The 15,304-nt window shown below is 36.1% G+C and overlaps 3 protein-coding genes across 4 annotated transcripts; all 3 read right to left on the bottom strand.

Moving 5' to 3' along the window:
• Nucleotides 1-43: 43 nt before the first annotated feature.
• On the bottom strand, nucleotides 44-4,519 carry mutyh (mutY DNA glycosylase). Its single transcript, XM_039676465.2, has 15 exons — nucleotides 4,174-4,519; nucleotides 3,942-4,069; nucleotides 3,469-3,508; nucleotides 3,299-3,372; nucleotides 3,180-3,221; nucleotides 3,021-3,092; nucleotides 2,794-2,907; nucleotides 2,518-2,615; nucleotides 2,275-2,419; nucleotides 1,942-2,032; nucleotides 1,673-1,855; nucleotides 1,426-1,571; nucleotides 1,114-1,263; nucleotides 439-480; nucleotides 44-342 (listed from the first exon to the last, which is right to left on the bottom strand). The coding sequence occupies exons 1-15, from the start codon at nucleotides 4,280-4,282 to the stop codon at nucleotides 211-213; spliced, it is 1,566 nt and encodes a 521-aa protein (XP_039532399.2). The 5' UTR covers nucleotides 4,283-4,519; the 3' UTR covers nucleotides 44-210.
• A 631-nt stretch (nucleotides 4,520-5,150) lies between these two features.
• On the bottom strand, nucleotides 5,151-9,984 carry armh1 (armadillo like helical domain containing 1). Of its 2 annotated transcripts, none has more exons than XM_089119743.1 (12): nucleotides 9,890-9,984; nucleotides 8,977-9,201; nucleotides 8,810-8,878; nucleotides 8,374-8,540; nucleotides 7,948-8,144; nucleotides 7,185-7,269; nucleotides 6,984-7,100; nucleotides 6,585-6,657; nucleotides 6,354-6,483; nucleotides 6,102-6,179; nucleotides 5,427-5,508; nucleotides 5,151-5,286 (listed from the first exon to the last, which is right to left on the bottom strand). In XM_089119743.1, exons 2-12 carry the CDS (start codon nucleotides 9,180-9,182, stop codon nucleotides 5,258-5,260), a joined length of 1,233 nt encoding a protein of 410 aa, XP_088975869.1. In that variant the 5' UTR covers nucleotides 9,183-9,201; nucleotides 9,890-9,984; the 3' UTR covers nucleotides 5,151-5,257. The 2 variants fall into 2 exon arrangements, with proteins under 2 accessions (XP_088975869.1, XP_088975870.1); XM_089119744.1 differs by having other exon boundaries at nucleotides 6,585-6,651.
• Nucleotides 9,985-10,134: 150 nt separating this feature from the next.
• Nucleotides 10,135-14,236, bottom strand: guk1b (guanylate kinase 1b). Its single transcript, XM_039676603.2, has 7 exons — nucleotides 14,124-14,236; nucleotides 13,994-14,035; nucleotides 11,348-11,444; nucleotides 11,114-11,252; nucleotides 10,954-11,038; nucleotides 10,794-10,879; nucleotides 10,135-10,683 (listed from the first exon to the last, which is right to left on the bottom strand). Exons 1-7 carry the CDS (start codon nucleotides 14,233-14,235, stop codon nucleotides 10,651-10,653), a joined length of 594 nt encoding a protein of 197 aa, XP_039532537.1. The 5' UTR covers nucleotide 14,236; the 3' UTR covers nucleotides 10,135-10,650.
• Between the last annotated feature and the right edge of the window lie 1,068 nt (nucleotides 14,237-15,304).

The following is a 15,304-nucleotide window of genomic DNA, read 5'->3' as shown; positions in this document are numbered from 1 at the left end:
ATATCATGAAAAATAAGGGGAAACATTTTTAAAAAAACAGCTGTCTTATTATACAATTATTATTTATTTAAAAACATGCCTCATAACAATGAATTATTGCTTTAAAAATAATACAGATGTAGGTAATATGTGTTATTATATGTGACTCTCTTGACACAGTAGCAAATTTACATGATAACCACAGAGTAGCTTCTGTCAACAGGTTTGGCTTTAAGCTGTTGCCTTCGAGGTAGACAAGAATTTAGTGAGGCTGAGTTGTTTGGGTCCTCCATTAGTAGCAGCACTCTTTGGCTTTTTTATTTTGTTTGACCGTTTCTCAGGGCTGGGTTTTCTCTTCTTTTCCTTAAGAGTGTGAAATGTCAGGACAATAACATTTTTTTTTTATTCAATACCAAGCAGTGCAAAATATTAAGCACATGCAAACTCAGGAAAACATACCTTGATGTCCACCTTGCTTGAAGATTCATAGAGTTTCATAATCTGTGTAATTAAAAATACAAGATTTACATAAAAAATTACAATAAAAACATACTTTATATCAATACACATTTGATATTGGTAACACTAAACCATCGTTTGATAACTATTCCCAACAAACACATTACAGAATCTTTCATTGTCCTTCATCTAGCCTTATTTTAGTCTATCAGATCTTAGGTAAAACTAAAACAGAATTTTTGAAAATTGAATAAGCCTCCTCCAGGTTAGTGTCAGTGTTATGTTAGTAATTTCATTTAAAAGTTTCAGCAATTTTGTTCTGTACTTTTGTCATTTTTACATTTCTATTTCGCTTTAAATATTTGTATCCTCGTTTTTAAAAAATATATATATAATTTTAGTACCTTATTTCATTGCAGTTAGTTGCCAAGGCAGGATTTATATAAAATAATATAAATATTCATATTTATCAATATTTGTGTACATATTATATACTTACAAACTTTTATGTTAGATGTGAATAATCACAATTAATCGTTTGACAGCACTACTATATTTATATTTTATTTAATCTCGTATTTATTGCAAATAGATAAAGCTATTTAAGTTTTAGTTTACTACAAAAACACTGGGTAGTTTGGCTTTGCTGTGACATCCGTGACACAACACACAAACCTTTTTAACCCCAGTGGATACAGCCGCCTCATGCAGAGCAGATTTACTGAACCAGCAGGTCTTCTGCTCTCGCTTTCTATCTGACCAGTCGGACACACGAACGGAAAAGACTATGTAGGTTTGATGGATGTGGGAGAAAATATGAACCACCTGACAGAGAACACAGAAGACATTGATGAATATCAAATGCGTGCATTGTAACAAGAAGTGAACAACATGACCAAAGATGTAAATCATGTGTTTGTTAATTAAATTTTGATCAGTTTGAAACTATTCTAAACCCAAGAACACATGATTTGGGGAAAAACCCACCTCTCCCACAAACTGCACTGAGTGAGTGTCTAGGGATGTTTCCAGCAGTTTTTGCATCATGTCACATATCAAGCGTTTATATTTACTCTCAGAGACATCAGCTTCCAAGAGCATGCTGGGTAGCTCCCACATCCCTGCCAAGAGTCCTGCAGAAGGCAAACACATGCCGGTAAATCCAAAATTGTGCAATTTTATTATATTTTCTGGAAGAAATGACTAATTCATCCGGTCAAAACTGCTGTTTCACCTTTGCTTGGTCTTTGAGTGAGCAGATATTCCATCTCTTCTCCATCACGCTTACGCTCCACTATACAGGTTAGTGTTTGCTCCGCACGTGGAGCCTTTTTAACAGGCTTTCTTGGATAATTCTGCACCCCCAGCTGAGGGTCCCAGACCTCTGATAGACACAAGTTACAGCTGTCACCGGCCACTGTCAGTGAATATGAACAGACATTAGACAGGATTTTTAATTGGATGAGCTGATGTATGAATAATGAGATTTTTCTTAAGACTTACAACAATTCTCTATGTCAGGAACAGAGTTATTGAGATTTGAGGCAAGTTTACTTAGAAGTCTTTTGGAGTCAATCTCTTGTTTAATACTCACCTACAATATAAAAGACAGAAAATTATATCTGTATATATATATATATATAATAGGTTATTTGACATTTTTACAAGGAAGTACACTAACCGGCCACTTTATTAAGTACACCTGTTCAACAACTGCTCATTAACACAATATCTAATCAGCCATTCACATGGCAGCAACTCAACGTATGTAGGCATGGTCAAGAAGATCTGCTGAAGTTTAAACTGAGAATGGGGAAGAATGTTGTTCAGCAGTACCTTCCTAAATGCATGACAATGGGACTGAATGGGACACTGGTTGCAGAGAGGGGATTTTGGGGTGCAGACTCTGGCCCCTAACTCCATCATAGCCTGATTAAAATCTCCAGGTCTCTCTCGGTCAACAAGTGTATCAGCAATTTTCCTGAAATAGGCCAATAATCATCACAATTAAATCCAACATTTTACAACTTAGACCTAAATTTTATAAATAGTAAATCTACTTGATGAATCTTTCAGTACCATAAAGCATCTGTTACAGTGGGACTGCTGCTGTCTGCTCCTATGGCTCGAACGCGACACAGAACTCGAATGACATTTCCATCAACCGCACCCGTCACCTGGAGAACAACAAACACCATTGGGACAAACATCTTTTACAGCTAAATATTCACAGTGTTTAATACCCTGGCAATACAGTGCTGCACCAATTGATTTCAGTGGATCACAAAAGTAAATAAATAAAGAACCACATTTGAAAGTAGTCCAAATCAGATGCATCAATAAAAAAAAAGTTACCTGTCCAAGTGCTATAGAACCGATCGCCCCGGCGGTGTAACGTCCGACCCCAGGCAACTGTTTCAGTAGTCCCGCTGTGGTTTTTGGCATCTGTCCATTCAGTTCTGACACCACCTATTTTAAAGAATCATGCATAAAATGTATTTTATATGTGCAGATTACATAAATATAAAAAAGGCAAAAATCTAAATCTTATCTAGATTCTGCATTACTACGTTTAAACCTACTTTCTGAGCGCCTTCATGCAGCCTGCGTCCTCGAGAGTAGTATCCAAGGCCAGCCCACATTTGGTTCACTTCCTGCAGGGAGACAACAACGCAAACTGTCAGATGCTCACTATGTCCTCTTCTGTTTATATTGTGTACGTCTTTAGGTTTAACCATCACCTCCAGTGTAGCTGCAGCAAGTTTTTCCACAGTCGCCCATCTCTAAAAAATAAAGACGTAGAAACAGCATCATTTTGTGGCAGCTGTGAGGAGAAATCACACCTAAGGTGCTTGTCTACCTTCATCCATCTGTTATAATAGCCTATCACTGTGGCAACTTGAGTCTGTTGTAACATGATCTCTGAGACCCACACTGAGAACGGCATGAGAAAAAAAATAATTAATGATTTAACAATAAAAAAGGATTTAGGTTATGATCCTCACGACATTAAAACCCTTTGTTTCATACCTGCATATGTCCTGATATTAACATCTGGTTCGGTCAAAGCCTGTATGGATTACAGCATAAGAACAACAATAAGGAAAAACAATCCTAATCAAATTTCAATGTATTCCTGCTCCTTTTTATAAACAGGTCAAGAAAAGTTTAGAATGTTTAAATGCAATTAAACAATTCTGAACATTATGTAATAGTGTTTGTAATGGTATTTCCTTCATTTTGAAGCATTAGTTAAGCCGCTGACAACTAATGCAGCCAACATTTTGTTAATAATTCAATTTGAACTAAACAATACATGGTTTTATAGACAATTCACAGAAATGTAATTTATTTATTTTTAGGACTAGAATTTTTTTTCTGCAGTTAAATAAAAAGGTAGCTGTACATGATGGGCCCTTTAAATATACAGGTATATGGTCAAAAATAACGTACAATGTGTTAGATTGTATTAATTTAATCATTAACAATAAAGATGCCTTTACCATTGTTCTCCAGGGAAGCTCTCTCTTATTTTGATCATACCACAGCAGAAGGTGAGAGCGGAATAGAGAGATTTCAGATGGATCATGGAAAAAGTGGTATGATGAAGGTTCAATTTCAGATGGTTCCTCTGATGGGAATAAGAAATCAAGAAACACTCAAACAATATAACATTTTAGAGGCAAACATGGAATTGCCTTCCAGTCTTTCAGTAGCACAAAGAGAACCACTCACCTTCTTTAACGGCAGGCTTTGATTTCTTCTTAATGCTGGATTTGAGCACCTCTGGATTTTCTAGAGCCGCTGTCTTCCCCTTCTGCACTGCTGATCTTAACCTGCTCATAGCGCTGAACCAATCTTTCACTGCTTCAGATTAAGATCAAGCACAAACTGACATCAGTACATCAGTCGGGGAAAGAAATCAGTGTGTTAATAAAAAAAAAATCACACATCATAACGAACTGCTGACAGTAAGCAAAGGGTTACAAGATACAGTAAAGGACGCAATCTTTCACAACATGCAGCGCTACCGTTCCCGCCTTGTTTCACTTCTTCTTCTTCTTTTAGAGTTTAGCTGGCGGATGGCAAACCAACTTAAAGTGCATTTACCGCCACCTACCGGACTGGAGTGTGATCATCGAGACTAGTCAGAGGGATGTACATTTATACCTATAAATTATAAATCTAAAATTACATCTATAAATATTCAAATATTAAATACGGAAAAACAACCCCGTGTTTTTGAGAAATCGCATAACTTGGTTTTTAATACTTTTAGATATATCTCCTAATAGATTAACCAAAGTGAGTGTATTTTGTTTCACTTCCTGAAAGGCGGGGCGTGTTTGAACATCACTGCGTATTTAAAAAATGTTTGCATGGTCAAAAGCCTGTAAGTGTTCTGACCACAGGCTTGCCACAGACAGACTGTAAAAAATAAATAGTAATAATGATAATAAAAAATGAATAATGATTCTTCAACCTTTTCAGACATAGGAAGAACCCAAACACATAGCAGGCACCCCCTGTTACATTCTAAAAATGAGTGTTGCATTTCAACCCTGACTTTTAACATGCATATAGAATCTTCTTAATTTTAATACTTTATTGTGCTTATATCACATAGCCATTAAAATGTTTTTTTGATATATAATTTAAAACGTTTTTTAATGAACCCATATTGAAGTGAACCAAAGAAATACAGAAGACTGTTCACCATCTTTGTGACCACTTTTACTATTTTATGTATAAAAACACCATCATCAACAACAAAACACCACAAATACTTTTGTTCTTATTAGCTTGTTTTAAGCAGTGTTCAAGAATCTGAAATCTGTTCCTCAAGCACTGCAGAAAAGAGGAAAAAATTAAAGGACAATGTGATACACAATCATTTTCAATGGTCAAAATTAAGCATCAATTCAAATAATAAAACAAGCATACAACCTGGCTTTTTCTCTCTCAATCTTTGAGATTTATCTACTCACCACATGAAATGTTTACTTTATTTGATCGTAAACTGTCAGCTTGAATATCATCCATGCTTAAATGCAGCTCATCAGCATTGTGCTGTAAACAATATGAAGAAAAACACACATACTGACGGGTCTTTAAGTGAAAACGGCATATTTATATTTAAATTACTCCATGAGGAAAACTGGAAATGATGTTTTTGAGAATGTAAAAATGCAGAAAGTTTAAGGTGACAAGGGGTAGGGGATATGTACAGTTTGTACAGTATAAAAATCATTATACCGTGGTCTGTCTGAATATTTGATTCTGATTGAGCATTAAATAAAACCATTTAATGCACAGATAGTTCCAATAATCCCCATTCTATATTAATGCACTGCTTTTATTGATGTTCATGCACACGTCACTCACACAAATGGAGAAACATTCAGGAGCACAGAAACTTCAAGCCTATCCCCGTCTTTTATTAATAAAAAGCTTCGCTACAGATTCGCTACATTGTATTTCTCAGCAACGGGGAGGTAACAGCACTGTTTTAAAAGGAATTAAACCCACATTAAACTCGCTGTGGATAAACTAGCTATGGATTATCCCTTACTTATGTCAATGGAATGTCCCCATTAAAAAAGAAAACCCAATGTGTGTATGTGTGTGTGCATGTGAATCAGTAAAACAGGAAATGACCTCACCATAAAAGACTCGAACAGTGTGCTGCCCATTCCTCTGCGTACATGCTCTTCCACCACTGGATACATGCGCACAAAATGCTAAACAGACATTACACATTAATATATATTTTTTCCCCAATACTGCATTTACTTATGCCTGATGCAGAATGAACATAGTGAGTGAGTGAGTGAGTGAGTGAGTGAGTGAGTGAGTGAGTGAGTGAGTGAGTGAGTGAGTGAGTGAGTGAGTGAGGGTGGATGTTTCAATTGTACCCCCAAAGCCAGGCTGGCTTGTCTCTGGGCATCTGCATGTTCCTGGTTACCCATTGCATACAGTAAATGATGGATCACTCTGAGAGAGAGGAGTTCTTTAGAAATCTCCTCATTTCTCTGTGCCAGAATCCTGTAACATTGTGTCAATATACCATAATAAACACACAGATCAGCATGTCTTATATAATATTTGTATTGAATGTATGCATTGTTTGAAGTCACTGATTTTACCTGATGGTTTTTGCAGAAGCTGCTTGCATGAGGAGCACAGGGAGCGAATCCGTCATTTTGGACACCTCTGTATCTAACAAAACACTCAAACTGATTCAGCTGAATCTCAAATACAACACTGAACTCTCAGATTTATGACTCTCATGACAGACAAATCAACAACTGTGAAAGATGATAATTCAAGACACATCCATGTTTGTTTCTCATCTCGTCTCCATCTGCTCCAAATACATGTACAAAGCCCAAAAGGTAACAATTGAGAGGTTGAATTCATGATGTCTCCATGGTGCTGGTCATAATTCAAAGCAGTATTGTTATCGGAGAACCACTGTTTCAGTTGCAAACAACAAATGTATTTATTTAAGCTTTATTTAAGAGAAAATGAGCAACAGATCATACCATCCAGAATCTTGTGTTTGGGGTTTCTCTCTTTAGCTGGTTTGAGAAAAGCCACCAGACCCCTGAGCAGAGCTGGTCTAACCTCTAATTGCATGAGCTCTGCTATGAGTTCTATGGCTGGAAGGTAAATAAAAGTGAAAATGAAACAGTGAGCATCACAGAAGGGTAGACAACAATACCAAATTTGAAATGTACACTTGCCTTCATATTGTACTTCTAAATGCTGGGACCTCAGCAGATTCAGTAAGGGTTCCACTATGCTATGATGGGCTGTTTTTATAACGGGCTGCACAAAAACATAACAAAAATTATATGCTGACATTTCATGCATGACATCCCATATGATCTAAAACTATTTTAAAAGCATTTAATTTTTCTAGTTCTTACAGTATATAACTATTTATCATAAATGCTGTTTTCATGAACTCATCTACTATTAGTAAGACTATTTCAAATATTTGTACTTTTTAAAAATGTATTTATCACACAACAGGATGATTAAAGTGAGTGATCAGTTATACAATGTATACTTTTAACATATTAATGTTAATTTAAATATTGATGTTTACTAAAAAAGGTAGTTACACAAACAGTAGTGGCGAAAAGTGATGTACGGCATAGGAAAATTGACATCTTAACCGTTTATTCCAATATTATTTTAAAAAGTGTTAAATATTTTTTAAGCATATTGCTTAGTGTTTGGAGTCAATTGATTTATTAGTGATAAAGCAATGAAACATGCCAAACATGCATCTTTTTGCCAAAATGGTCAATTATGAACATAGAAAAACAAGAGAGAACCACCACAATATTAATAACTTATTGTGTTGTAGTCAATGTACCTGACTGTGTACAATGTACAATGTATGATTTTTCCTGAGCTTTTTTTTTTCTATGCATTTTTTTTTTTTTTTTTTTGCATAATAAAATAAAAGATGTAGCTTGTAGCTTGACACTGTTGTACCTGAACTATACGTAGAATCTGTAAAACAAGCTGCTGTGCTCTTGGTAATGTGCAGGCCAGGAGGGCGACCAGGCCCTTGTACACCTGATTCTGGTATTTGGGGTTTCCATGGGCCAAAGACTCTAGCAGTGCGGCGGCGGTCCCCTGAGTCATCTCCATCTCAGACTTGGCCAAACATTCAGCTACAGCCTTCACACCTGTCAATTAGAGAAGAACAGATGCGAGAGTGTGTGTGTCAGAACTTGCCTGTCAAAATCCCCAAACTTCAAAACATATCCAGATTGGACCATGCAAGGTTTCAACCTCACAATATTTAATGGAAATGCTGCAAACTCTCATTCCTTAAAATGTCAGGAATGAAAAATGAGCTAGAACTGCTTTGCTTTTTGATTATTAGTTTGTTGAGCATTTGTGCAGAGTGAGTACCGTAGCTTTCACAGATAAGCTCTTTATATTTTTGGCCCGAGTTGGCGATGATCTGGAGCAGGTGAAGGGCCTCGGTCTTATCCTCTTCTTTGAGTTTGTCTTGCCCGAGAATCTCAAGCAGGGTCAGCACTCCACCCACCTCCAGAAACTCAATCATGTACTGATGACTGATTGTGCAAACAAACAAAAGGATACCATGTTAGGATAGAAAGTGTTTCTGTTTTCTGGTGCTTGTGCATTTGCTTTTATTTACTGAATAGCTGTCCTTTTGCATTACATTCTGCATTATTTTCTCTTGTTTTGAAGTTTCACTGCTAAAGCTGAGCTTTTTATTGTGTAAGGTACAGTAATGTGATATACAGTGTATTGTAGGATTTTAGATTTTTTTTGACTTTGCGTATTACCTCTAGTACTTACATTATATTAAGTCTTTTACCTGCTATTGGCAGAGAGGAAAACACCTAATGCTCTCAGCTGAAGGTCTAGACACGATCCAAACATGTAGCTGGAAACAAAAAAATTAAGGATGCATACATGGCATGACTGAAAGTTTTAGTCTGAGATTCTGGAGCACAGATGGGTTAAGCATGACCATATGCTTACGTTAGTCTTATCCAGGCAGTGAGCCGAGTAAGGAACAGGCTGGCAACTTCAGCAAACTCAAACTCCAGTTCAGGGCATGTCTTTCCTGTGTTCTTGGCCAGAAAGTCGCTCAGCATTCGACTACGCACCGGCTTATTGCCCTGGTCCCACTCATGGAGGAAACACATCACCTGACTGATGGATGTCTGCTCTTTACTGCTAGACATGATTCAAGCATTTCACAGACTGTGGAGAACGATGAAAAACATGAGCTAATGTAACAAACAAACAAACAAACAAACATATTTGAACTGTGCTTTTAGAAATTATAATTAATAGATTTGGAACATAAATTTTAGATAGCCTATATTTAATAGATTTAGATGAATAAAATCACAACACAAAAAATGCGACAACGTAGGCTAACGTTACCCCAAAAATAAGTATTATGGGATAGGGCCGTTTGTGAAAACTATAACCCAAGTCTCCTCGCAAAACACAATAAAGCCTATTATTTATGCCTAAAATTTATATTAAGATAAGCTCGAAGAATTACACCATTATAGAAAGACGCCTAATAGTAGGCTAGTAAAATGTTTTGTTTACGGTAATAAAACCATAGAATAAAACAGCTTCCGTTGGATTGCGGTCGTTTCACATTTGCTGTAACGCACACTCAGAAAAAGAAAATTAAATTCGTTACTTTAGTAGAAGTTACAAATCTTAATAGTTTTATGTTTTGTTTGGTAACAGCGAGCGTATTTAGAACCCCATGAAACCAATATAGCCAATAGGGTGATTGGGACACTTTTTGCTATTGAGATGACATGGAAAAAGTGTCCCAATCAACCTGAATTTGAAACTATCATAATATTCAAAATTATCATTAACTATGATAAAACCTCACACTGTATATGGATAGAACCAGACTCACCTTCACTTCCGCAGATGTTTGCGGTTTCCATGGTTGCTGAAGTTTAACTTTACGGTGTCCGTTTGGGAACATTCGAGGGCAGAGGTGTGAAAATGTGATTCATGTTTATTATAACAGAATCAATGAAGAGATTATTTACTTTAGTTTTTAATTCTCTTTTACACGAAGTATTGTGAAATCGTTCTCTTTGAGATTAAACAGAGGGGAAACGAGCATAAGAAAACAAAAAGATAATGGAGAAATGTTTAAAAGTACTTTTAGTTTTATTTTCTAATATTTTATTTTAGCTAAACCAAAAATTACATTTTATAGTCAACACAAATTTATAAACATGGAGGTGCAACTCAAAGCTAAACATTCAACAGAATAGGCTACATTTAAACCTTACCTGAGAGTCAAACATGCTGTAGTTTTGCTCTCTACAATCACAAACTAGGCTATTGAAAAACAATCATTTTTCTATTATAGAACATGCTGATGATAAACAAACTATTGTCATCAATACGCTTAACGCATTTTGGGTTACCACACAGTTTTCTCTCTCCAGTATACAAGGTGCAAACATTCTCACACAGTTTACAGAGATGAGTCCTCAACTGAGACTGAGATGTTCAGGTCCCTTCAGGTCAATCGACTTTTTAGAGTCTAACATGAGAACCAACACTTGTACTAGGCTATATACACTGTACAAGGCTGGAAAAAAAAAGGCTTCATGTCCTGTGTTGACGGACAAAAGGGTAAAAAGTCCCGTCTATCCTTTCCTATTTCTTGGCATCTTGCACCTTCTGAATTTCCTGTTGGAAAAAACAACAACAACAACTCATTGTTTATTTATTTATTAAATATTAAAAATGATGCATATCATTGTCAACAAAATCTTTTTAGACAGATGAAATAGTTTTACCTCAACAAGAACACTTTTGAGCTTTTCATAGGCTGCTTCCAGGTCATCATTAATGATTACAATATCGAAAACTCCAGGTTCCTTACCTGCAAAGGAGAAAATGACAAGGGAATAAATGTCTTCTCTCAAGCACAGCTGATTTACTGAGTGCGTCACTTACTGAGCTCCATGTCAATCCTCGCGGCCTCCAGACGCTTCTGTAGACTTTCCTCTGTTTCGGTTTGTCTGTCCCTCAGACGCTTTTCCTGTGCAAAAAAAGTTTAAACCCTCAGTATTTTATGACCATTTAAAAGCTGTATAAAACTCTTTTATCAGCTCACCAGGATCTCCATTGAAGGTGGCTGAATGGAGATATAAATGGGGTTTAGATCAGTCTTCTTGATGTTTTGTACCCCTTGTATGTCAACATCCAAGATGCAGATGAGATTTTGTGCCTGAACGTCCTCTATGGATGATTTGCTGCAAGTGACAATACATTTGATGAGCAATTACATCTAATTGTTTCACAAGGATCAGATGTCAGATGACAATTTCCGAGATAAAATGTAGTCTACCTGGTACCATACATATTCCCAGAAAACTCTGCATTCTCAATGAACTCGCCATTGTCGATTCCCTCTTGCATGTTCTCTCTGGTGACAAAGTGGTAATCTGGGTTGAGGACAGAAATTAGTGAAGATTAATTGTAAAACCAACCAAATGATGTTGTTTATCAAATGACCTGAAAGTTTTGTTTGACAAATTATCAAGTACAAGCAAACTATTAAAATAAACATTTGGAAGAAATAACTTTCAGCGGGTGACTAAATAATAACAGAATTTTGATTTTTGGATGAAATTAAACTTACAATTCTGTAGTCTTTTCATAGCTAAATAACAATATTCTATTATGGTCAGCAGGGGGCGACAAATGTTTATTTCAGAATCTCCGTCCGTTCTGTATATCTTACAAAATGGTGGGAGTAAAACTGGTAACACTTTTGAATAATGGTCTGTCATTAATAGATGCAAGAAGTATTGCCGGACTAATGAGTAGTACTACATTAACACTTCAGCTTCTACTATTAACTAATATAGAACTCATCAGTAAGTAGCTTAATATCAAATTTAGTTCCTTATTTGGTAATCAATTAGCCTACTTAATGAGATTAGCCTCAATAATAACTAGGCTAACTAACTGACAAATTATTAAGAACATTATCATGTGTCTGATATGTAATCAGTCATAAAATGCTCTACTATTCCTCAAGTGAACCTATAGTGACTCTGCAGGAACTAGATCTGGACCGCTTTTAAAAGACCATGTTGAGAGTAAAAGAAGACAATTGCTAATGTCTCAGACACATTAATGTTGTGATTAGTAATTCATTAGTAATTCTTTATTATTTTGTCAGTTACCTACATAGTTACCTCTTCGCTCTTAATGATGCCTAGTGACTATCTCCTATCAATATTAGCCTACTTAATGATGAGTTAAGGTTGTTTCCATATTAGTTAATAGTAGAAGCTGAAGTATTAATGCAGTTTGTAGGCTACTCATTATTCCTGTATTACTTCCTGCAGAGTTACTTATTAATGACGGACCATAATTCTGAAGTGATACTATAAAACTTCTAAAATACAATTATTGGTTGGTTTCCCTTCTAATTTATAACCACAAAACAAAATCACACACATAAAATCCTTCACATGTAGCCTGTGAGAAAGCTCTAGTGCTGCATTTTGCTGGATTCGTACCATTCTGGTGGTTTAACTCCACTACAGCACATCAGACAGGATCTAAAGCGGGGCGGTAATGATTCTGCAGACAACAACAACACAAGACAAATAATTCACAGCTACAGGAGGGCAAAACACTGACATAATCCATGGCAGCACCGCAATGTCCATTAGCATAACAACATTTGTCTGTGGAAAAACATCATAAGAATGACAAAAAAATAAAAACAGCAATGGTTGGTTAGTTGCATAAAAATCTTAGAAAAAAAATCTTATCTTATATCTCTGTTCTAACCTTAAAGTTTCAAATAATATATATTTTAATTAAGTATATATTTCAACTGTTATTTTTTAGTCTAGCCTTTGACCCAGCTAACAAAAATAAGTAGGGCCTACTAAGAACGCTTTAGCAATGTTATATTATTAAGTAATGAAAAGTAATGAAAACGTAGGCCTAAATGTTTCTTTTTAATCTTTGTACATTCTGAAACAAGTAGAAACATAAAAAAAATAAAATGTTTCAGAATTATCACTTTTTTCCATGAACGATGAATAAATAATGTTTTTGTGTTAACATTATAAAAGACCAGATAACTTTGAACAGATATTCAATTAACCTTACTGGAACACTTTTGGTTCATAACTTGAGAGAAACCTGCCAGAAAATTAGCCAAAAAGTTCTTAAAATTTTCACTCATAGCTGGGGATGTTATCTGCATTAAAATAAATGAGCAGAGTTTGCCCAAGTGACCCATACAAGATTTAAAATGGCTGTAGATTATTTCTTTGTATATATATTTTTCCCAGGTTACCAATCAGACTTGTTCGACTGTCCCAAAAACGAATTTTAAAGTCCTGTGGTTGTGATGCTAATGATTCGTCTCTGGGTATGTGGGGAAGTGATGTCATTGTTCACAATACATGGAAAACCACTAGGGAACACAGGGGGCTATTTTCAAAGGCTTTTTACTCCAAAGTGCACACTGGCATTCATGTGATGTTAACAATCATAGCTGTCATTTTGGCCTAAAATATAATTGACTTCCAAAGTTTTAGATTTGAAAAAGATGAAAGTAACCCCCATTAATCTCTCATCACATTAAATAAGTGAATAATCAGTGATGACTAATTACGACCAATAATGCAAAACAAATCTACACCTTCAGATGTCACAGACGATAGGATGTCTGCTACAGGAAGTAATGTAGCCCCCAGAAGCATTGGGAGACAAGTCAGCCCTAGAGAAAACAACAAAGGCACATTGGGGAATAAAAAGAGGAATTTCAACCCATGTGAAATGTGGCGATATGTTTGGAGTTGAATGTAAACAGTTCACTTGGGAGTAAGAAGCAGCAAAGGAGTGTGAGTAAGACAGTTTTGGGTAGAGGACCTTTCGAAATGAATGTGAATTTAGGGGGGATTTTTGTTTCACTGCTAAAGCGAGCCTTTGGTAAGGTTGTGAAGTGGAAATCATGCCCTACCTTTTCCATCTTCCTCTCCTGGCCGAGGATTTCTGGTGGTGTCTGCAGAAAAAAGGGAGGTCAAGTTATCCTGTAAAAACCATTCAATCACAATTCTTGTCTATAATCTGTCTGTAATGCTGATACATACGAGAGACACTGAATCCAAAAACCCCTTCATATTCCTTCATGAGTCTCTTCAACAGGGTGCTTTTCCCAGCTCCTGATGGACCGCTCAGAACTACAGGCCTGGGTCCTGACATTTCTCTGCGAGACAATCAAAACAGATGTATCTGTGACGTGTGTTTTAAGCCACTTACCGTATGATGAACTTTCACTGACTTGGTTTTTGGTCAATAAATACACAAAATTTAAGTCGGAAGTCTGTTTTAGGGTTATGGAAAAACTTTTAAATGTTTTATACACATTTAAAAAAAAAATTTAAATCTAAAAAAAAAAAAAAAATCTCTCCAAGAAATATGAAATATGCAACTGAGGTAAAATGCTTCCCATATATTTTGAGATCAAAAGCCATTCGTCCAATCAGACTCTATACAATAGTTTGGCGAACTCTACTGTATTTTGTCAGCATTCCATCTGTCACAATACCAAGCCGCAGAATTAGATAGACACCGACATGGACAGGTTGCGTGACATGTCTTCATCGCCAAAAACCTAGTACATTTTTACATTTGAAAATGTAAAATAGAATACATTAAAAATGGGTTCACTTGCAAAGAGGATTTTGTGCTGTACATGTGACTATAAAATCATCAAAATTCAATACAAGTATATTTTTAGAGATATACTGTCGCATGCTACAATCTGACATTTAGTGCTATAAAAGATTAAAAGATGTACTTAAGAGTATACTTATAAAAATCTTTATTATTAAATCACAACCAAAACAAAACGAAAAAAACTTCCATATTGAACATGGATTAGGTCAAGCAGGAAGCTTTTTTCTTGGTGCCCACTAGAGAGAGAGAGAGAGAGAGAGAGAGAGAGAGAGAGAGAGAGAGAGAGAGAGAGAGAGAGAGAGAGAGAGAGAGAGAGAGAGAGAGAGAGAGAGAGAGAGAGAGAGAGAGAGAGAGAGAGAGAGAGAGAGAGAGAGAGAGAGAGAGAGAGAGAGAGAGGCTGACATGGACGGACACTGAGCCTATTGCACGGTTGCGCCTCTCCAACAGAGAAGCTCAGGAACTAATCCACTGATCCGGGTGATTAGTGATTCTGTTTTAAGGTCTGTGGACTGGGCCTTGTAATGGAGAGCAAGACAGATGAAGTAAAAAAGAACAAGATAATTTCCCAATTTTCGAAGAAAAATTATTGTAT

Source organism: Pimephales promelas, chromosome 14 (assembly GCF_988280905.1).
Source record: "Pimephales promelas chromosome 14, fPimPro1.hap1.1, whole genome shotgun sequence".
Taxonomy (NCBI): domain Eukaryota; kingdom Metazoa; phylum Chordata; class Actinopteri; order Cypriniformes; family Leuciscidae; genus Pimephales; species Pimephales promelas.
Note: the sequence above shows the minus strand (reverse complement) of the source record. Positions and strands in the feature narration are given on the sequence as shown.

What these genes read in the sequence shown, in the direction of transcription:
- mutyh (XM_039676465.2), bottom strand. Translation starts at nt 4,282, where the DNA reads ATGAGCAGGTTAAGATCAGCAGTGCAGAAGGGGAAGACAGCGGCTCTA. An exon ending in TGCATGAAGGCGCTCAGAAA is followed by an intron (nt 2,908 to 3,020) that starts GTAGGTTTAAAC and finishes TCTTTAAAATAG; the next exon opens with GTGGTGTCAGAACTGAATGG. An exon ending in CACTCAAAGACCAAGCAAAG is followed by an intron (nt 1,572 to 1,672) that starts GTGAAACAGCAG and finishes TGCCTTCTGCAG; the next exon opens with GACTCTTGGCAGGGATGTGG.
- armh1 (XM_089119743.1), bottom strand. Translation starts at nt 9,182, where the DNA reads ATGTCTAGCAGTAAAGAGCAGACATCCATCAGTCAGGTGATGTGTTTC. An exon ending in ACTGCCTGGATAAGACTAAC is followed by an intron (nt 8,879 to 8,976) that starts GTAAGCATATGG and finishes TTTTGTTTCCAG; the next exon opens with CTACATGTTTGGATCGTGTC. An exon ending in AAGCCAGCCTGGCTTTGGGG is followed by an intron (nt 6,180 to 6,353) that starts GTACAATTGAAA and finishes ATGTCTGTTTAG; the next exon opens with CATTTTGTGCGCATGTATCC.
- guk1b (XM_039676603.2), bottom strand. Translation starts at nt 14,235, where the DNA reads ATGTCAGGACCCAGGCCTGTAGTTCTGAGCGGTCCATCAGGAGCTGGG. An exon ending in TTTTGGATTCAGTGTCTCTC is followed by an intron (nt 14,036 to 14,123) that starts GTATGTATCAGC and finishes TTTTTTCTGCAG; the next exon opens with ACACCACCAGAAATCCTCGG. An exon ending in GAGGATTGACATGGAGCTCA is followed by an intron (nt 10,880 to 10,953) that starts GTAAGTGACGCA and finishes TCTCCTTTGCAG; the next exon opens with GTAAGGAACCTGGAGTTTTC.